The sequence below is a fragment of the Chamaea fasciata genome, unplaced genomic scaffold (genome assembly GCF_029207755.1).
Source record: "Chamaea fasciata isolate MVZ Bird 193981 ecotype frontalis unplaced genomic scaffold, bChaFas1.0.hap1 SCAF_5, whole genome shotgun sequence".
NCBI classification, from domain to species: domain Eukaryota; kingdom Metazoa; phylum Chordata; class Aves; order Passeriformes; family Sylviidae; genus Chamaea; species Chamaea fasciata.
In genome coordinates this window covers 60,237,578-60,260,354 of record NW_027094090.1, presented here as the reverse complement: position 1 = coordinate 60,260,354, position 22,777 = coordinate 60,237,578, and the positions used below count along the sequence as shown (strand labels likewise).

The 22,777-nt window shown below is 45.8% G+C and overlaps 1 protein-coding gene across 1 annotated transcript in view; it reads left to right on the top strand.

Moving 5' to 3' along the window:
- Nucleotides 1-8,860: 8,860 nt before the first annotated feature.
- PAH (phenylalanine hydroxylase) overlaps nucleotides 8,861-22,777 on the top strand; it is a 33,890-nt gene continuing 19,973 nt past the window's right edge. Inside the window, exons 1-2 of the mRNA XM_066183929.1 lie at nucleotides 8,861-9,016; nucleotides 13,123-13,230. Coding sequence (XP_066040026.1) covers nucleotides 8,975-9,016; nucleotides 13,123-13,230 — 150 coding nt within the window. The 5' untranslated portion in view covers nucleotides 8,861-8,974. The remainder of the gene's footprint in view (nucleotides 9,017-13,122; nucleotides 13,231-22,777) is intronic.

Sequence of the window (22,777 nt, the reverse complement as noted above, 5' to 3'; positions counted from 1 at the left end):
AAAAATAAAAAAAAAAATCAAAAAGAGAAAAAGGAAAAACTTGCGAAGTTCAATTTAAAATTAAAAAATAAATGAATGAAATAAAAAGAGCCAGGCGATGGACGGTAGGGGAAAGGGAACCGGGGACCGACGAGAACGGACGGCGAAGCCGGGCGGGCGGCGGGGACGGCGGGCGGCTCTGCCCGCCCCCCTCCCTCTCGCCCTCCGTGCGGCGGCCGCGGGGAGGCTCGTGGCGCTCGCGTGTGCGCAGGCTGCTTTGCAAAGCCCCTTTCGCAAAAAAGTGGCTGAGGATTGTGTCTCTTATAAGGGGCGGACGGGGCTCGCCCCCCCCCCTTCTCCTACACACACACACACACACACACACAGAGACACACAGACAAACCTCCCCCCGCCACCCCCCGCGCTCACACACACCCACACTCAGCACCTTGCGCCTTCCACGCTCCCCGGCTTTGCCGGCCGCGATGCGCGGAGCGCCGCCGCCTTTTCAGCGTGGGACACCCGCACACACGCACACAGACAGACAGACACACGGACACACGCACTCAGACAGACAGACGGACAGACAGAGAGACGGACACACGCACACACGAGCCCCCGCGCCCCCCGCCGCACACGCGCTGGCGGCCGCGCGGCCCCGCCCCCCGCCGCCCCCGGCGCCGCTCCCCCGCCCCGCGCGCCGCCCCCGCCGCTCGCGGGTTTGTTGTCGCAAGTGCGTGCGCCCGGCGCGTGCCGCGCTCCCGGCCCTGAGCAAACACCCGCGCCGGGGCGCCGCGCGGGCCGGGGGCGGGGCGGGGGCGGCGCGCGTGGGCGCCGCGGGGGGGGGGGGGGGGAGGGCGACGCGGGGGCGGGAAAGCGTGAGGGAGAAAGGGAAAGGGGAGAGGGAGCTCTGCCCGCCGAGGAGGGGCGTCCGAGACGGGCTGCGGGAGAGGCGGCGGGTGACTCCCGGCGGAGCCCCGGGGTGTGCGGGGCATCCCCTGCTGGGGCCACCTCGGCGGCACCTGCCGGGGTTTGGAGGGGAGGGAGAGCCGCGGTGCGGGATGTGGAGGCACGGAGGCGTCCCGTGGCGTGGGCAGGCAAAGCGGTGCGCGCCCGCGGGAGAAGCGCCCTTGCCATTGCGGGGCGCGGTGCGTTCGGGGAAACTTCGTATGCGGGACCTCGGCTTTTCCTTGTCCCTAGAGAGCAGCAGGACCCCCTGGTATCGCTCCTTTCGCTGACCGAGCGCTGCCAGGCTGAGCTCCGTGAGCGTCCGAGCCCCACCGCCGGAGGCTGTCGTCTCCCCCCGCTTCCAGCGGCCGCAGCCGCGTGTGCGCGGCACCGCACACGCCTCGCGGACGGCCTGATGGCTCTATTAGGCAGCGACAACCGCGGGGGAGCCGGGCCGGGTGATAGGAGGAGGGCGGCTGAGAGCAGAGCAGGGTAGAGACTTCTCGGGAGAAGTCACCTCGAATTCCCCCTCTGGAATGCTGAGCACCACAGGGTAAGCCTGTCAGAAGAGAATGAACAAACCACTCTTGGGCACGTCCCACGTGGACGATCCAGCACAGGGAGGGAGGAGGTTTGCCTGATAAAGTAAGGGTGTGTTGAGCAGAGCTGCCAGGTGCGGAGTCAGCCCACCCTTCACGGCCAGATCCCATTTCCCAGGCCACACGGTGCTTGCTGGGCCCGGGGAAGCCACTGACCCCCTGCTCCTCCCGTGACACCCTGCAAACTGGAAGCAGGTCACCAGCTTTCCAAGCAGGCAATGGCATTGGCCTGTGACTGGGGAGTCAGGATGGACCTGGCCTATGCAGGGGAAATTATCACTGCTCCCAGGTGAAGTCTCACTTGTCGTTCAGGACCAAATGAGGAAAAGCAGCACTGAGAGTTTGAGGCTGGGGACCACACTGACCCTTGGGGCTGCAGAGGTGTAGGCAGCCTGGGAGGCATGGCCAGGCTCAGCACCGGAGAATGCTGATCTTGGCATTCTCTCCCTGTCCTCCTGCATTTCACATGTCTGTGCATTTCTGAAACCTTTAGCACATTTTCTGCCTTCTACTCTGTCTGTTTCCACTTCTCTCTGCACCTTTCCACTCGGTAAACTCAGATGTGTGTGCTCTCTAACCCACTAAAAAGAGCAGAGCCATGGTATGACAGCCTTGCCATGATGATATTATGGCTCTAAGAAGCCCCTGGCAGGTGGCTTTAATCCCTGGTACTCACACCAGCTCCAAAGCATGGAAGGAGGGGACCTGCACAGTCCATGTTAAGGTTTCAGTGGAAATGACTGCAAAAGTTAAGTCCTGTGCTGTTGTTGACCTCAATTACAGCAGTCTGGAGCTGTAGAAATCACTTCTTCTCATCTGCCACTGGATCTCTGACCCTGGCTGTGTGTGTGAATCTAAAAAGTGCTAACCAGAAGCACAGCTCACGAGAACATCAATATGCACCTGCTAGCTAGTATTTTTAGAATTTTTCAACGTGTCAGCTTTTAATGCACGTGTGATGAGAAATGTGAAGTAGTTCTGTGTGGTCATATTTGTTTTGGGGCCTCTTCACTGATCACTGACCAGTTTCTGACTTCTAGCCTACTGTGTCTCATCACATGGGAAATGTTTTAACTTATTTTATCCACTCTTGGGCAGAACAGCAGGATAAAATGTTTGCTTGTATTTCCTGTTTGGCAAGCTCTCCTTCTTCAGTTCCAGGTCTCCTGGATGGGTTGTTCAACATCCCTTGTGTGATGTCAGAATGGACTGCATTGGAAGAAGTTGTTGCATCACCAGTTTTGCAGTGTGACTTTGGGAAACACTAACAGAAATATCACAGTAATTGCAGCCCTGTAAACTATACATATATATATATATTTAAACAGACTAGTTCTTCTGGAGCAGCTCACTTCCAGAACTGGTGTAGAAACACTATATAGGGACATTCCTACCATTTTCCTGGAAGTGGCAGAATAAGACTGGAATTTCTGGGTCCCTTCTTCTCCAGTCTCAGAAGGCTCTTAAAAAGGCAAAACTGGTGATTCCCAGAGGTCACCAAGTGTAACTCATGTGTTTGTGCCTCCGTGGCACTGTACCCATTTGGCCACCCTGGGTCATGGTATGTGTTTGTGTGGAGGATGGATGAGGGGAGCAGAGTTTTTTCCTCCCTTGCCTCTTTCCTCCCACTGCCACCGGGGAGTGAACGCTCATGTCTGAGGTAATTCCAATCTCACCAGCTCCTCTGTGTGCTGACTGTGCAGAGTAAGGGCTCTGGGGCTCTGCTCACTGGGCAGAGTAAGGGACCAGATTTCTAGATAATAAATATTGTCCCAAGATCCCCCGCCTCCACCCACTCCTGTGCACAGTCCTGCACCTGCGCCTTAAAATTCTTAATTCTAATATAATGATAAATAGCCCCTGCCCTTTTGATTTGGCACTTTTATTTTGGTTATTTATTTATTTATTTAATCTTGAACTGTCATTATTTTCTAGTGACTTTTTTGTGTGCCAAAATTGTAGCCACACTCATGAGGTCTTTTGAAGTCCTTGCCTTAAAAAAAAAAAAACAAACCCAAAAAACCAACAACAACTCTGGTATGCTTTTTTTTTTTCCTTGCCATTTCTTTTCTTTTTTAAAGGCCATTTACGTTATGATTAAATGCTGTCTTGGAAAAGCAGAACGAAAGTCGTTAATCTATATAGATCTTCAAAGAATCGATACATTTGGGACTTCTGTAGGATTTGTTACACTCCATTTTGTTACAGTAGGCAGCTCGTCTGGATTTAGGCACATGTGTTTCTCTCCCTCCCCTCGCCCTCCCCCTCGCCTTTCCAGCTTCCCCCCCAAGAGTGAAAATAAAGTAAAAGGTCTTTCATGGTAAACAAAACCAGCTTATTCTCCACATAGAACACATGAATAGCTGGAAAAAAAACTTACAATAAATGGTGCATTTTTTTCTCTGCTGGGTATAGCATTCAAGATCAGTCCAGTATTCAAGAAGCAGTCCATTTTTTGCTCAGCAAGAGAGTTTAGAAAAGAAGCGTGGGGTCTATTCAAGGATCTTTTCCCCCTTCACAATTGCTGGGCTTTATGAAACCTATCTTCCATGCCTTGTCAGAGTATTTCTGGGGACCAATTAGTGCTTTGTTGCAAGGCTTCTTTGCTGAATCTTTGAGCAGCAAGAAAAAGCTCTCTTGAGTCTCCCCTTATTTTGACTATTTCAGTCATTACTCAGTGTAATAATTAATATGACAACTGGACGCTAAAGTTTGTATAGAAACACCTCGGCTGCAGGAGAGAGCGTGCAGTGGGTGGTAACAAGCTACAGATCAGACCGAGAAGCCACACACACAAGGAAGGGGGAAAAAAAAGAGAGAGAGAGAATAATGAATGAAAAGAAAGAGAAAAAGAATAAAGATAAATAAATAGTTGGTGTGGCCCGAATAAGCATAATACAGACTTAGAAGGGGGAAAAAAAAAAAAAAAAAAAGAGCACTTCGAATGGAATGGGGGGGGGGGGGGGTGTCAACCCCAGAGAGGTAAATTTATTTTGAAACAGTTTCCATGTGAATATAATTTTCGAAATTTGGTACTTTCAGAAGTTAGGAAACTGATTTTCTCCTGAAAAGGCAAGATGTTCCTTTGAGTAAGTAATTTTTACGGACCATGTGTTTGCACTTTTGCATACTTGATAAAGTTTAATGCCACTTCCTAAGTGTCCCTTTATGAAAATAAGAACTTAAACCTTATTCTTGAGTAATTGTTGCCTCTCCTGCCCAGGATGGAGAAGGCTGGTTGTCGGGCTAGCAAGCTTGAGTTTTCTTGGTGTTGTATCATCCACAAGAGGAATCAAGCCTCTGCCCCAGTGAAGAATTAAAAATGACGTTTGACCAGGGCCACTGCTGAATTCTCCTCAAAAGGCGTCTTGGGATGGACACTCATCACTTTGCAGACATTTCTTGGGCTGCCAATTAGGGCATAATAAATAATTAGAGGTTTTAAGCATATTAGATACAGCTCATGCTAATGAGCTACATCAAGTCTTGTGCTAACCTGAAGTGACAGTTTGCATATAGGGCTGCAAAAAACCCCTCCCCCAAAAACCAAAAAAACCCAAAACAACAAAACAAAAAACACCACGGGAAAAAAAACCCCACAAAACCAACAAAAACAAACCAAAAAACCAAACCCCAAAACCAAACCAGCCGCCGAAGCAGCTTCCCCCCCCCCCCCCCCGCTGCCCCGTCCCGCTCGCTCCTCCGCGGGTCCCGCGGGTCCCGCCGGGCGGTGCCGCCCGCTGCTCGCCTGCCCTCTGCGCCCGCGGAGCGGAGCCCTCCGCTGCCGGCTCTGCCGGGTGGCCCCATTGTGCGGCCACGAGTTGTGCGTCCGTCACAGCCCCGGGGGATAAATCACACCGGGCTGCCCTCCCGCATACCCTCAGCGCTACTTTTTGGAGAGCCAACTATTTTGCGTGGGGGGTGGTTTGTTCCCGGCTCCTCCGAAGCGCTGGTCCCTTGGCAGGAGGGGTAGCAGAGGGTTTGGGGGATGTCTGCGCGGGCTGGGAAGCGGATCCTCCGCTATTCCCGGGGAGGGCAGGCAGCCAGGATAGCCAGGGTCCCCCCTACCGCCGGCCATCTCTGCCGTGAGGACACAGTGCCACCTCCCGGCCACCCGCGCCCAGGAATGAAGGAGCCAGGGAAATCCGGGGAGGGATGGATGGGACGCAGCCTTGAGGTCTCGAGGAGCCCGGCACTGCAGTAAGCCGGGAATATGGGCGGGGGGCTTTGCTAGCACGATGCAGAGGGAGGTGCGAGGAAATGTTGCCTGTCTGGAGTGTAAAGGAGAGGTACAGCACCCTGAGATCTCTAGTAAATGCATACATGATATTGATAAGAGTGTTGTCCCCCTGTCATGCACACAAACACAGAACACCTAAGATACTCATGGAATCCTCATCTGGGAATTTTTTCCACCAGCTTCTGTTTCCATTTAAAAATCCCCCTTTCACTGCTCACTGCTCTGTCACATGCACGGGGACATCCTGAACCAGCAGGGAAGGCAGGGAGCTGCAGGCCAAGGATAGGCCCAGTGTCCTGGCACAGGAAGGGACATCCTCATCCAGACACAAAGACTCACAGCTCCAGGGAAGCCGCCACTCTGCAAATGAGTAGCAAAGAGCGCTCTGAAAAACAGCCAAAGTCCGTGGCCCCTTGAACTTGCATCGTGCAGGCCAGGGGAGCCTGCCAACTTCAGTGCAAAGAGCCCTGTGAGCTGTTGCTGAGAGCACAGCCAGAAAGGACTATATGTATGTGTGTGTACCCAAAGAAAGTGTCTTTTGGATGGAGAACACATGCTTTTAGGGAAAGGCGAGGTGGGACATCAGTGCATATCTGCATATAGTTGAAAGGCGAGGGGTTGCATGGTACTGCAGCAAAAGCCCAGAGCAGGACTAACAGATGTAAAGCCCAGGTGCTCACGCTGGCCAGGGAATCAGGCACACGAGGGAACTTGAAACTCAAGTGAGAAAACCTGGTTGGCAGTTTCACTGCATGGGGATGAACCCATGCTTGGTATGCTGAAGTAGTGCCTCAAAAGGGACAGGGAAGCTCCAGCAGTTGGGACTCTGAAATGGCCCAAGGTAACAAATGCTGATGCAACTGCACATTCCTAGAGTAACGTAACTAGACACACACATACACATCCCCACACACCACTTTGCTCCAAAACAAGAGAATTTGGGAATTCCTCCTGGCAAGAGAGAGCTTTGTTTCCTCCAGCCAGTGCCTTTTGCTACCAGGCAGCCTCTAACAGTGGAGACTGATGAAACAGTGAACTGGTGGCAATACACTGGAGATATTATTATGATTGTGTAACAACAGGGGTAAGAGATAATCTTGCAAAATAAATACAAAGAGCAGAGGGTAGGAGGCAAAATAGATAACTACAAAGATTTGGCATGAGCAGTATTTTGGGTATTTGATATTTCACTTTGTCTTGCCATTACCGTTGGGTAGAGTGAACATATATAAGAAAAGGGATGGAGAAAGGGAAGGAACAAAGACCAAAAGCATGTAAAAGCCACAAAGAAGTAAAACAGAGATCAAAGAGGAGCGAAAAGAAATAAGGGAAGAAAGAGGAAGACAAAAACAGAGGAAATAATAGTTTATCTCACTGAAAAACACGCCAGGTGGCAAGGCATGGTGTGTGGGGAAAGTAAACAAGACTAGTTGCTGGAGTCTGTCTTGTCCTGCACAGGGGCCATAATCAGATTTGTCACCATCCTCATCTCACTGTTACTGTTTTCCAAGGTGGCCTTCAGTCTCCGTATCATGGACAGGGCTGTCCCTTGTGCTGCACAAACACAGGACACAAAATATTGGCTACTATATTAAATTTACTGTCTGAGTAGTTAAAAAACCAGTAGTTTTTCTACTGCTGGTAATTACTGGGGATACTTTCCTCTGGTGCACTGCCTTTCCTTGCCCCATCCTACTGCTATGTGAGCAGGGTCCAGTGTGTTTAGTGTGCATCACATTTGGCTATCTTGACCTGTCAGCCCATACCACAGGCTTGCTGATCACTTCAGAAATAATTTTCTATCCCCACAGGCAGTTTCAGGATGCACAAAGTAGCAACTCTTCTGAAAAAGGTATATATTTACACCCAAAGCACTGAGTTACTTCAGACGCATGTTGTGTAATTGATAATTTCAGTGGAATGAATTCTGACTGCACAGCCATGGGGTGCAACACGGATTTGGACTGAGATGGCTCCATCCAGTTTCCCCCCTGTAAGGCTGCTGGGTTTTGTAGGTATGAACTATTTAGAGTAAGTCTTTGCTAGGGTTCACCACTAGCACATGCAGAGGTGTGTGTAGTAGAGCTTCCCTCAGGGACAAAATAACTGTAAAGAGAATTTGTCTTCATCATGAAAATATAGCAAAATGACCTGCTTTAGCATGATTTGTCTCTGTAAGACTTCATCTTCCCAAATAGCAAGATAGATACTTGCCTAGTTGCTTCATTTTTTCACCTGCCCTCTGATATTGGACTACAGCTTATCAATTTCTTTTATCCCCTTAAGTGATTCTTATTAAGCCAAACCTGGGCTCTTTTATATCAATACTTTACCAACTTTTCCTGAAATCATTTATGTGTCCCATCCTGTTCCCCTTGTGCTTTCCATGGCTGACACTATATGCAAGCACACTTACATCATCTGCAGTTCTACATCTTCCTGCCCTGGAGCTCTGACCTGCTCTTTGCTGCTCCTTTTATTCCTTTACCTTCTTCCCTTTCCCCATGCTCAGGCTCATATCCCAGTGTGAGGTTCATGCACCTAACTCCTATCTTATGCTTTCCTTGTCTTGGGTGTCTCTCTTCAGTGTCCGGTGAGTGGAGGTGTGTCTCCTGCTCTCTGACCTCTTTGGGAGCAGCCCCAGAGGCCCTACTCAAGGACAAATCCCTCAGCTGCTGTGCCTTGCCAGGGCCTTCTGTGCCTGATGTTTGACATCCAAAAAACACATCCTGGGGAACGCCTGACGTTTGGTCAAGGGCAGTGACCCCACGCCGATGGGAAACCCACCTGAGGCTGGAGACGCAGCTGCAGCGGGAAGGAATGGGCCGGAGGCTGAACTGAAAACGATGTGTTGATGTGAAGAAATGAAAACAGCTGATGTTGATCAGGAGGAGGAAGGCTGTTAATTGAGAACATGCTGCTCCTCTACGTTGGGTGCAGATAGAAACAATCTGCTGGAGAGCTGCTCCACGCAGGCGTGGGGCGGCCGGTCCGTGTGCCGGGGGCGGGTGGGGTGGGGTGAGCGTGCAGGGAGAACGCCCCCTTGGCATGCTGTCCAGGGGAGGGAGCTGGGGAGGGGTGGGCTTTGCCTCGCTTGCTCCACTTTAAATACCTTTGCACCAGATCTCTGGCCACTGCAGTTAAGTCAGAAGGCTTCACCTGCTTTACTGAAGAGGTCTCCCTGTGTGGGCATCGCTGCCTCTGCAACATGGACTCACAACACTACAAAATGAATGGTGACTCTTTCCAGGTAAGTGACAGGGTCTGTGCCTGCATTTTGCAGAGGTGGAGGGGTGTCCTGCCTCACTCCTATGCTTGTCTTCCCCTCTCTGAGAGGCAGTGTGACCCAAGAGGGGAAGACTCAAGGTGGCCTGTTGCGATGCCTTGCAGTACCTTAACAATTTTGGCAGTCCCCATACTTGCCTGCTGTTAATAGTGCTCACAAAAAGGCAGTGAGAATGCACAAAAACATTGCAACGTGCAAGTGTCCTTGTATACATGGCAAAAAGGCAAAGAATCAGAAAAGACCAGAAGCTTATTAGAGCTCTCAAATGTGTGTGATGAAAAAAGCTGTCTTCTTTTGTTAAAGGAAAACAGATGAAGTTATGTGCTCTTCTGGTGGAGCTTTTTGTTAAATTTTGGGGCTCTCTTGTCCTCTTTTTTTCATGTTTACTGGCTGACTTTGAACTCTGTGCTTTGGGAAATACAGGAAAGACCTGAAGTTCACGACTTTTGAATACCGGCACTGATGTTACTGCAGGGGCAAGTGATGTAACCTGAGGCCAGCATGGTTAATTATTAGGACAAAATTCTGCACTTATGTGTCCTATGCAATGCTACTGAAGCCAGAGACAAGCTGCATCAGATGTGCAAAAAAGGGCTTCTATTTTTTAAAAGAGCAGAAATGCTAAGGAAGCCTCTATTCCTACTGCTTTGTGTGCTGAGGCTGGACTACCACAATACTTCTCTAGGGTCTCACCTTGCTGCTTATCCAGGTCATGTAATTGCTTGGCTCCAACTACTGTGGTGATCAGCATTTAAATACCTTAAGAATTCTGACTTGGAAACTAGTTCAATTTTCACAAGTAACTTAGAAATCTTTTAATTTGAAATATTTTCCCCTTCCCCCCCTTTTTGCCTATCTAGTAAGTTCGAACTTTACAACAGAGAGGTGAGAATTTTATATCCCTGAAATTGCAAGAAAAACTTTCTCAGGCTTTAACAGTGTTGGATTCACTCTGAAGGGCTTTAGTTAAAGGTCTCAGCAATGGATTAGAATGTTGATAGGATTACGTTATTGACCCCTAATACTACCACCTGTGTCAGAATGGCAATGCTGATCTATGTGCAAAGTGGCTAACAAAAAATGCAGCTGTCTGCTCAGGTAAACCTATCCTTGCATCTGCATAACACTTTCTTTGAGATTGTATTAGGTCCAGGGATGGTTGTTCATGTTCATCAACTAGTTCTATTTTTTAATTTCCTAGGAAAAAAAAAAGAGAGCTGGAAGAAAATTAGAGCTGAATTTATTGCACACTGTAAATCACTTACATGTATCACAGAGACAATACTTCAACACAATAAAATTATTTCTTCGACTCTGAATCATAATCACAATAGTAACAGAACAGTAGAACTACCCCAAAGCTGCAATTCCTCCATGTATGTTGAGGAAAGAGAAGTTAAAGTCCAAAATGAGAATGGAAAAACTGATTGACAGTTAGAACTCTGCATAAGTACTACAAAAAGCTCAACAATAATGTGAGTACCTGTGTTTTTACTGCAATAACCTCCAGTGCATGTGCTGAGGTTTATTGTCTGCACTGTGTATTGATGCAGGCTACCTTCATGTATACTGATAAGAACTGGGTACCAAGGAAGCAATCATTTTAGTCTTCTCCCCCTTTGCAATTAAAGATGTCACCTCTGTGACAGGCTGAGGCATGGACTGATGCTTGTTAAAAGACTTTCCAGGGAACTGAGGGCATATGCAGATGTGCAAGAAGTTAAGCAAGTATGAGGCTCTGTAGAGCATTGGTGCCCACTCCCTATTGCAATGTGTCTTTCTCCTAAGCACCAATATAAATTCATTTACAAGAGTGGGAAAATGACTGAGGACACATTGAAAGCAGCTGATCTCAACAAATCAAGGCTAGTGACCAATGAGTTTGGAAAATTTTTTGTGTAATCTCATTGTACAAAGAGATTTATTATTATAATCAGAATTACCTTGCAGGACTTCAACTTTGCATTATATCCCCTGCAAGTATCCAAACCACAAATTCTTCATTTGTCACACACATTTGAGTCAATCTGTCCTGTAAGTTGGTCCTCACACCATGACTTAGTAAGAATATTTTAAATACACAACAGCATGTCTTTTAGAGCAGTTTTATTGCAGACAGTGAAAACCAAAATCTTGATCCACTGGACTGACAATGATGGAGCTAGTTCTGTCCTTATGATCAGTTTTGGCTGTGGTGGGCAAAAACAGAAGGAAAAAGCAATGGGTGGACAGTATTTGAGATGACAGTTTTGGTCACACTGCCATAACATTTCAGTACTACAGACATTTGTTTTGACTTTTGCCACACTCCTGTCATCGTTTTCCTTTGTGGTTGCTTGAGGTGTAAATGGGTTTCATTAGCCAGCTGATCTATCACTTCCAGCTGCTTTTCCTCATGGTCCTTCCCATGTAAGAGCTGGGCTGACTCCCTGGTTGGATGAGGACTCAGGAGACAGAGAGATGCTGCAGGAAGTGTCCCAACTGAACAGGTGGCAATCTTCCATCTGGTGTGTAAAGCCAACACTTCTACTACAGTTCCCACTCGAGGTCCCTCGTAAAGCTGGAAGACATTTGGAAAACTTCTGCAGCCTCTGGAAACAAAGCCAGATAGAAAAATGTATGGCCAGTCTGTTACAAGCAACCTTGGAGGCAGCCTTGGGGATGACTTGAAGGATCAGCAATTATTTACTTTACAAAAGAAGGCCACTCTTCATAGCTCTGCCTCAGGAAATGTAGGCCCACCAAGAACTTTATGGCTTCAGGGCAGTTGGATTTGATTATTAATTTGTCTTCTACAAAGGCTATCTTTACTGAGGACAATATTTGGGAACTGGGACTCTTTTTACTCTGATTTATATGTTCAGTTGAGCAATAGCCATAATGAGGGAAAGCTCTGCCCAAAAATACTGATCTTTATAAGGAATATTTGAATGGGTGTCTTGAATCAAGCTTTAGCCCAGGACTTGTTACACTGGGACTCGTCTGTGTTGCAGATGGTGTGATCTTTGAAATACCAACCATAGGCAATTTATCTAAGGCCAGTAGATGCTAAAAAAAAATAAATAAAATGAACAAGCAAATACAATGTTAACGCGGCCTCCAAAAGTTTGTGATGGTTGTGCATCAAATTTACTCTGATACCAGAAAAATTAGGGGATTGAAATCTCAACAGGCGTTTTCCTGCCATGCCAAGTACCCAGTTTTTAAGATCTGCCTCCACTCTAGGGCTCAGTTTCCTCTTTCTGAAGTGGTGAAATAGCTCTTCCCTGCTTAACAGGGCTTTTGTGAAAAGAAACACATGTAGAGACACGCAAAGACATTTTAGTAATGGGAACCATGAAAATAAACCTTTGAGAGTACTGGGAATTGCCTTTTGGAATTTGTAGAGCAGAAAATCAGTAAGAGAAAGTAAACAAACGTAAATGAAAATACATCTTGCCCTAACTGAGTCTTTACTCATTATGGGATTTAGGGAAGATCTAAATATTTGCTCCAACATTTTTCTTATTGTTTTCCTTTTATTTATTTTGCTTGATGTTATTTTGTTTTAAAATCACCTTCCATATCCTTCCTGTGAATACTACCTCTCACCTGGGGATACCTGGAAGGCACAAGCAGAACTGAGGGCAAACACAAACCATGGTCTGGATCTCTGCACAGAGCTCTTCTACATTGCTCTGCTTAACCCTGAGTGTTGATGAAAAGGAAGCCTGAGGGAAAGACTCTGCACTGTAGCTGAAACCGAAGTGCAGTAATATTTCCAGTCATCCCTGAGGGGTGAAGTGAGGCAAGAATGGTATTAGGCTTACTTGCACGTCCTTTTTGGCTAAGTTGCACTCATGAGGGCTCTACTTTGAGAGAAGGGATTTGTGCCTCTACCATCATAAATCAGAGCAGCCCCAGAGCTACTCTGCTTCTTGCAGCAACAGTTGCCTTGATTCCCACTTAGAGCTATTTTATACCCTCTTTACATCGCTGGTGCCATGCAAAAGGGAAATGAAGGAAGGCAAAACTGACTCCTAGGGTGACTGGTAGTAATTTTTGGTTGTGTATTTTTTCTTTCCTTTCAGGAATCTAGCTACATTGAAGACTCCCCCAATAAAAATGGTGTGATTTCTTTGATTTTCTCTCTGAAAGAAGAAGTTGGGGCATTGGCTAAAGTCCTCCGCACATTTGAGGTAAATATTTTCCTTCAGGTCTTTAGATTTGTATTGCAGCCACATTTTCTCAGGGTCTTGGAGATTGTGTTTGCGATTCTATTTCATTGCTATTACAGGGGAAAGCAGCCTGAATTTCTTTTCTGGGCCTAAAATCCCTTGGAGAAGAAGTAGCTTTTTTAAACTAAAACTTCTACCTTTGACTGACATGAGGGTGGGAAAAATGCATTTTTCCACTTAAAAGGGAAATATTTAATCATAAGGGCTGTAGTAAGAGGTAGGGGTGGGTTGGCCCGTGCCCTAAAATCGACTTATAATCAAATAATTTGCCTTATAGCTTGTAAGCCAAATATGAACTGCTGTGTTATATTTGAGCTATGTTACTCACAGAGCACATTGCACAATGTACTTCTGCTGGGGGCAGCTCTTAGATCTTCTCCACCTCAATAAATCTGATATAAAAAATTCTACCATCTCCCACCTGCAGTACTTCTACAGAGTGGGTAGATGGTGCCTACAGAACAGCATAAAAATGACAGCACTTTTTTTTTTTTTTTTTTTTTTTTTTTTTCACCAAAGGAACTCAGTAACTTATGCTGAGTGTTTTGGAAAGTTTTTGGGGAAACAAGGAGCCATTTACCTTTCAGGACATTGTGTGCCTATTTATTCTTGTAGAAATATTTCCCAGATGTCATGAATGTTGTTTGAAAAGCACGAAATCCTTGCAATTCAGGCTGGTTGTGTTGCAACACACCCAGCTGCGTACTTTGTGCTTCCAAGCAAATACACTTTTATATTGGTTCTGTGGCTTTTTTTCTTTTTTAATGTAATAGCTGTGCCTGAAACCAGCAATTTCTTTAGAACATTCTAAGAAGAAGTTGTGACCTGCATATTTTCCATTCATAAATTGAAGTTACTAGGAAATGAAAAGTTGTGTGTTATGGGTACAAAGGAAAAATAATTAGGAGTTATAGGACATATTTGATTTATTAAGATAAAAGAAAATTCACACCAGCAACCGAAGACCAAGTCTAAATTTGTGAAGTGATCAGTAAAGTCCTGCAAAATGTTCACATGTCAGTGATGTGCATGTCTGTAAGTGAATTAATGAGACTGTTGATATTCTCTTATTAAATACATTGCTGTCTACTAACTAAATTGCTGTCAGATCTAAAGAAAAATTTGTAGAGGAGTTAATATGGGAAAGAGAGAAGTAACCATTTCTTGGATGTGACTTCTCTTGCCCCCAAAGCAGATACCTAAACTAAACCATCTGAGTCATGGTTTTTCCCAGTAACCACAATTGCAGCTGAGAGGTTGGGACTCTGTTGGTTTTCCATCCCAACAAAGCAAATTCTTTCTGTGCTAACTTGCAGCCTCCTCCAGCACCAAGGCTTGACAAGAGACCTGGCACAGGTGCTCTTATATCAGTTTTAGATTTGGCATTGTAGTGGGGAAACAGATGGATGGCAATTAATGGTACAAGAACAGCTCCTCAGGGCTGTTGTTAGTGAATTCCTGGTGTAAACCAGAGCTGCCTTGGCATGTTGTAGCTCCATTCCAAGAGCTGCACAGAGGTGTAAGTCTTACATACGTGCACAGCTGAGATGACCCTCCCCCTTTTTCATCTGGGCCATTGCTATAGTGCCTCAGAGAAACAGACCTTGTGCTCAGTGGCATCGACAGCACAGACAGGGAAAGTGGTGATATGCAGGTGAAGAGTGGAAACAAACTGGAAGAACTTGAGGGATTTTTTTCATCTTGTACTCCTTCACTGCCTGATAACGTTAACTGTGAGATGCTACAGGAGTTAGCTCAGACTCTCTGTGGGTGGGCTCCTTGGACAGGGAGATACCCAGCCTTGTGCCCTTGTTTGTGCCACCAGCTTGTTGCTGGCTTGTGGAAATATTGATTTGTCTCAGAGCAGCCTCACAAGAGGAGATATGAGGATGGTTGCTCCAGCTGTCATTGCCACATGCAGAAGGAAAAGAGAAAACTGACAAGCCACAAATAGGATCAGGCTGTTTTCAGGAGTAGATGTGGTGCCGCAATTGTTGACTTCATGGAGGGGGTCTACATCCTGTGCAGCTGCTGGTGTTCATGGCCACGTGTTGCATGTCTGTAAACTTTCTGCTCCTTGCTGAGGCTGGTAGCTGCCCAGACTCCTGGCACCTCTCTGGGCACTCATGCATGGGAATGCAGGCAGAGAGCACAGCTCAACCCTCCCCTCCCAGCTCAGATTTGGGAGTGATTAAGGGACAGTGCCTCCAGCACTGCCTTTGAGGATTTTGCCTCTTTTCTAGACAGTCTTTAAAGCTAGTCTGGAACATGAAGGGAAGAGGAGGAGGGTTGAATGAGCTGTAAATATGCAAGAGTTGAAAATTTGCCCTCTTTCCCAGAGAAGGAAGCATGGAAGCAAGATCCAGATTGAGTCATGGGAAATTGAGGGGATACCTAAAGAAAGGAGAGATCCTGAGGTGCCATCAGCACATAGGATGTCTTTCTGTGGCGGAGTTTTTTCTGTATTGACCTGAGAAATTCCATACAAACCTTTCTTTGGTTTAAGAACTGCAAAAAAATTACTCTGGGAGTATTGTTCAGCCACTCGAGTCCCTTCCTGGGATGCACTCCAAGGTTCACATCCTGCCCATATCCCACTCCTGTGCTGGGGTGAAACTGTCCAGATTTAGCCCCTGTCACAACTTGTTCTCTATGGGCAGCAAGAGCCCAAAGGGTGTGCTCGAGCCTGGGTCTGCCCCTGCATATCATGAGGTCCAAAACTTCAGACTCATCAAACATCATGGCAGGTAAAATCTCTACTCTCCCACAGAGCAAACCACCCAGGAAAGGAATTAGTGTCCAAGCACAGCCCAGACAGAAGGGGTAAGCCCCCATTATGGGAGCCTGGACTGAAGGTAGGGGACCCTCCTCCAGGGAGGGGAAGGCTCAATGCTAAGGGCTACAGAGTGCCCATAGTACAGAATTATATCCTCTAACTGAGACACCAAGTTTAAGAGAATTTCAATGTGTTTTGTCAAAAAAGTATGTTTGTCCTACTCCAACATCCCTCAAGATCGCTCATGCAGTTGGCAGAGTACTGCACAGTCTCACTTCTTTTTTTTTTTTTTTTTTACTCAAGGACCCAAACTCTAGTTTTCTCTTAAGGTCTCAGTTGCAGCAAGTATGTGGCTACAGTAACAACTCTTGGTTTTCCTATGTAGTTTGAAGGGCTTTTTTTCCTGAGTTCCTCAGTGAACTCAGCTCTTTTTGTCTGCTGGCTTTATGTCCAAAACATACTTGACTATTTTCACTTTTTTCTTATGTTTACTCAGGTAGACCCATCTGAACACCAGACCTCAGCAGATTTCTAAGCTTTTCTGATCCCTGGATCTTGTCCCTTTTCTTGGTTCGCAAATCTTTGCATGACTGCATCAATCTGTTCCTCCTGGACTGCTCTATGCCACTGCTGGCAGTACAGCCCCTGCAGCCCCTTCTTTACCTGTCCTGTGGAGAAATGTGTCTGCAGGGCCAAATTCACACTCTGATGTGCTGTAAAGTGTTAGGAGCTCAATCATGCTCAGCAGTAAGCAGATTGCTAAAACTGAATCCACTTTGCTTCCACACTAGCTGCTCTGTTTCTATATTGGGATGTAGCAGACATTCACGTTTTGCTTGTCAAATCCAGTTGTTTTGCAATTGAAAAGCCCCTTTGTCACCTCTGTCCTTATTGCAGGCTTGAGGGTGGCTATAGGGACAGCAGAAACTCACCAGAAGGGTCTTTACACTGACTTCATTTTAATGGGATCTGCTGTACACTGAGGCACTCCTTGGTGCAGCCCTGTGCTGTTTGTTTGTGTTGCAGAAGATGACAGCTAGGCAGCCAAAACTTGAAGAAATACCTTCTTCTGCAACAGAACAGCACACATCAGTAAAATATCATGCTTAAAATCAGAAAGACAGAGCAGTCATCATGAAATTGTGTTTCTGTTTTGATTCACTGGGCACATCAAAAATGTTCTGAATATAAGCTGAGCCCAAATAAAGAGAAATCTTCCAGGTTGCTTATCAAAACTGAAAAAGGAAAACTAAGCACTTTGGATTGACCCAAGTGTTACACTTGGTAGAAATATTTGTTTCTGTGTAGTGATAAAAGCCTATTGAAATCGATACAGCTTTTTGAAAAACAAAGTTCATTCTGAAAGAAAAAAAAAAAAGAAGAAAAACCCACGTTGTTCCTTCTCTAAGATTTCCTTTACTGTAGTTAAATTATCATTAAAAATATCAGAAATAAGAATTTCCATATACAAAAAGGATTGCCTTCAGTTTCAATTGCAGTTTTTCCACATGAATTTGTGAATATGCTAATCTTCTCTGAAGTTCTTTTTGTGATGGATTTATGAATAGTAGATCATCAGCTGTTTTAAGTGGCAAACATTGGAATACATTACAAGCTTGCACAACCCATGGTCAGAAAGCAGCCTTCTATCTTTTTCTCACTGATGGGACCTTCTCAGATACAGAGCAGGACTTCACTGCAAGGTGCAGGCATCAGTAGGTAGGGTTCTGGATCAAGAGCAAAAAAACCAGGTGATTTGCACCAAGTACTCGTGCTCCCACAGTAAGTTACTGTCCCATGGGGGTAAGTTAGTGCTCCATGGAAGGATGGGATGGGAGTAACAGGCTAAATGAGAGCTGGCACTTTCAGAGTCAGCAGAGGTAACTCTGCTGTTTCTGTTTAGGAACTTTATTCCACAGAAAGTCCTAGGTGACTGTTATCTCTTTGTCCCCTGGGAAGCTATTGGCTCTGCAGTGGTTGGGGTTGTTTCCAAATCAGGGGAAAAAAACCCCAGTCACTTTGCCCGGGGGGTGTTTTGGAAGCGTCTACAGTGATAGGTGAACAGGCCAGGCTTGCCTCTACCACAAGATTGTTTTTCATTATACTGTACATTTGCACAGCAATGATCATCTAATTACCTGCTCCAAATCCACATATTTGGTCTTATCCCTCCTCTTCCATCAGCCACAAGAGCAGGACTTCTTGATCTAATGAACCAACGTGAGTTTAAAGAGAGGAGTGTGCTCTTCACAGGTGCTTGTATAATGCCACACGCTGTCACGTGGTTTTGGTTTGTCCTGCTCCACGTGTTTTGTAGCCAGATTCTGCTGCAGTCCTCATGCCAAATTTCAGGGCTGAAGCAGAAGTGCTGAGTGATGGACACCAGGGGCTGCTCCAGGGTCAGCTGCCCTGTGGCACTCTTTGCTGGTAGGGAGCTGCTCTGAGACACTTTTCCTCCATGAGCTTGGAAGGAAGACCATAGCAGTTGTGAAGGAGAAGATGAGGAAGCACTGTCTCCAGCTGAGAAGCAGGCCCTTGGACAGTAAAGCTGAATCAGATGGCTGCCTTTGCCATTGCTTTGTGAATCCATGGCTGAAGGCATCACTGTAACTTCCTAAGTCCTCTGATCTGTGAAAATTGAGCACTGAGCTTATACTTGTGCATCTGAAAGTGTCCTCCTTCACAAAACCCTGAACTGTACCATGGCAAAGGTTAAAAGAACATCTCATCTTTTTCTTTTTTTGTTGTTCGTTTTGTTTTTGTTTTTGTTAGGTTTTTTTTTTTTTTTTTGCTGTTGGTTTTTTTTTGTTTTGTTTTGGTACCAGAAAGTGCAAGTAAACTCCTTCTTTTGGGAGGTTTTACCCAAATTCTCACTTAGTGGCACCGTAGTGTTGTCAAAAGTTCTTCATCCGGTAACAATGTGGGGTCTCCTGATGAAGCCAAACTTAATTAATGACAACAGTCAGGAAAAAAAGCTGCAGCTGGATTTCACAGCTGTACTTAGTTTTAGAACCGTATATAGGCACATTTAGTAATTAGTGGACAGAAGGATGAGTGTCATGGGAAAGATTAACTCCTAACATTTTCAGAAAGTACCAATCCCTACTGAAAGCTTCTCTTTGTAGCTGTGAACACACAACTTCCCTTTTCCAGTGACCAGGCCATTAAACACAGCGTAGGACTAAATTCTCTTGCCAGTGAGCTCAGCAAGACTGCTGGTGTAGTGCAACACCAGTCTGGTTTTCTCCTGCTGGTGTGGGGCAGCTGCAGCATAGGTGGTGCTCAGTTAGGATGGAATAACTGGAATAACCAGGGCAAGGGGCTGGTGCTGCGTCACAGACTCTGAGAGGGAGCCAAGGCTGAGATCCAGCACTGTGAGGTAAGGCAGGGAGGGCCATAGGTGATCTCCTCCCTGCATCCACTGTTTTCTCTATTTTAAATTGATATTTGTGTCGCTGCCCCCTTCTAACTCAGAACTAATTCTAGCTTGATTTTTGAGCACCGAGAACATGTCTTGAGACTTCCTTCTCTAATGGGCAGTGATAGAGGTACAGCTGACTTGGATATTATAATGATAAAAGCTGAGTTGTTCCCCCCCCTAGAGTGGAGGTTTCAAGAAAGGTTTAAGAGAAGAAAAAAGCTACAGCAGACCCATGGTTGTATGACAGAATGTGCCCATAGGGGAGAGACTCCCTAGTCATAAACCTGTAGAGAAGGAGGGAAGTACCAACCTGCTCTCGAAGTTCCTTGCAGCTGCAATGTGTGGTGGGGTAAATTTAGCAAAGACACATCTAATCATCAAGTCCATGGGCTCCTCTGATTCCAACCAGCTTTTAAATAGGAAGGGCAGAAGAGATCCATGTTAATAGTTCAGGTGGGAATCCAGCTGCAAATATGTGACAGTTGAGATCTTCCAAAGGTGTTAGGTTAGGAGATAGGTTCCATCAACAAAAAATAGTTCATAAAACTGGAATAACTTTTATTAGCTGACTTTTGAAGGCATACATTGTCAAGATGTCAATCTCTACTGAAAAACAGATAGAGATTGAAAACTGCTTAAAATGTACAACTAAATAAAAAAAAATGCCCCCATTCTGCTTTCTCAGGTAACTACTTGACTCCAGAAGTTGGAGCTTTAAAGAAAACACCAACTTTTGGTAGAAACCTAACGCAATAGCAAGATTTGGCAACATCAGGGATACGAAGTTCTGAACAATGTGAAACTATGAAGATTTAACACTAGATGGAGTAGTTGGACTAGAATGAAATTGAGCTTTGTAAAGCAGCTCTAGTAACAGACATTGTAAATGTTTTGAAATCAAGGGCTTAGTAGCAAGGCACAGAATACCAAGAGTGCCAGTTCATGGAGTTGGACATATGCTGCTGGATTCTTGCTCTAAAAACAGTCACCAGAAGGGTTCTCCCTTCAGTTTCTCTGTTGTGAAGTCCTGAAGCCTCAGCACAAAGAGGTAACAGGTTGGCTCTGCACGTTGCTGAGTGGCAGATATCCCTCAAATGAACAGCAAAGCAGTGTGGCACTTTGCTTCTCTCAGGTATAAGAAAGGAGGTAACTCTCTCCATGGGCTCCTTCCTTCATCTTCTTTTTTCTCCTCTCTTTTTCTCACTGTCTTAGGTTGTGATAGCTTGAGAGGTATTGATACTCCTGCTTCGCTAAGCATGTCTCATGCCCACTCTGCAGCTTATCTCTTCATTCCCCACCCCTGCATCATTCCATTCATTCTGGGGGCATTGTTGTCTGTGCAGCTGCTCACTGAGCCTAGCTGGAGAGCTGATACAGAAGGGTCACCTGATCAAAAAACAAAGGGATGTAGTTTAAGGAGCCTTCAGCCCAGAGAAGAGAAGGTGCTGGGGGGATCTTATTGTGATCATCCAGTACTCAGAGGAGTCCTAAAAGAAAGAAAGATGGGGACAGAGTTTTTAACAGAACCTTTTGTGATGGCACATGGGGTAATTGTTTTAAACTAAAAGAATGTAGATCCAGAGTAGACATAAGGAAGAAAACTTTTAGGATGAGGATACTGAGACAGAGCAAAGGCACAGCAGCTCCCTGTGCCTGCTCTCTGTCAGAAGCTCCCAGTGCCTCACCCACACGGATGGGACAATGTGCAGTCTGTTTGGGAAACAGGGCTTTGGAGGCCTAAAACAAACTGTCCCCAGGGCCAAGGACAGTGCTGGCCATTCTCTCCTGCAGACGGCCCTGTGAGGACGGCATCTCTCGAGAGCAGCAGTTGGTGAATGTGCTTTTGACCTTTTCAACTTATTGTATTGGTATCTAGCCAAACAATTTGAGTTCATCTGTAGTGTGCAATACTCAGGAAGCAGAGTAATGACATATATGTTTCCTAGCAAGGAGTCACTGCCTTTTGTGGAGGAGTAAATCAAGCCTCTGCTGCTGATGGCCAGATGCTCTCCCTTGCTGTGCAAGCACTGAGAGGAGCAAAGAAAACCCTAAAGGGGCTCAGAAAGAGGGATGCATGGTTAAAAAATCTTCCCCTTTTCTTCCTTGTAGGTCAAAAGTAGATTCTTACAGCGTTATTTTGTGGATGAAATTCTGACCCCACTGTAGCAGGGGGTTTGACAGTGACAGCAGCAGGGCCATCACTTCACCCCGTGTAGTTTGGAGTCTTTAGCTTGAAAGATGAAAACCAAAAGTTTCTCCAGGGATGCTGATCACCATGTGTCAGCTTCTCTGACTCTTCTGTGGGTAATGATTCTATGATTGTGTGATCTTCAGTCCTCCTCCAGGGATTTGTATATTCCTCCCAGGGGACAGAAGCCCAGACCTGGCCATGACATGCTGTGTCTGCAGCAGCAGTATGAACCTGACAAGATGGTCAGGTGGCAAAGCCAATGTCCATGGAAACCTGTTTAAAAGCATTTTCTCAAAAAAAAAAAAAAAAAAAAAGAAAAAAAAAAAGAAAAAAAAAAAAAAAGAAAAAAAAGGAAAGAAAGAAAGCAATATTTTCGTATTCAAATTATAGTACTCAAGAAAACAATTGAATTCAGTTAACAGGAATGAATGTTCCTGGACTTTTCTTTTGGACCTTTTTAATTTTTTTTTTCCCTGGACTTTTTGTTTGCTTTTTGTTGGAAAAGTAGGATTTTGAGCTACTTGTTTCTTACACATCAACATGGCAGCATGTCTGAGGCCAGCTTCCCACTGGTTATAGTCATCAATATTATAGTCATCAGTTGCCAGTTATCTCTTTCTTCAGAGCTAGGAGACACTGCTGATGGTCAGCAAAGATATTTGGTGAGACAGAACTTGAATTTCTGAGCTAAAGAAAATAATCTTCTCTAAGGAAAATGACCTCATCTTCTCTGTGAGGGTGATTAGGCTTGTGAGCTGTTGCCCAGAGAGACTGAGGAGCCTCAAAACTTGGACATAGCCCTTGGGCAAACTGCTCAGGCAATCTGATCAGATTATTGTACTTGCTGATCTCCAGAAGTCCCATTCAACCTCACCAACTCTGTGATTCTGTGATTTAAAACACCCATCTTTTTATTTACACAAACTTGGGCTGCCTTTTTTTGGTGCAGATCCATGTTTCCCTTTGGATCTTTGCCCAGCAGCTGCTCACAGCCCTGGAAAATGTGCAGGTGGCCTTGCAGGTGACTGTGCAGAGTTTGGCAGAAGCTTATCTCACAGGGTGCCCAGCTGCCTGCTCATCCAATCTTCTATCAAGATGCTCATCAAAACAGCATTCAGTT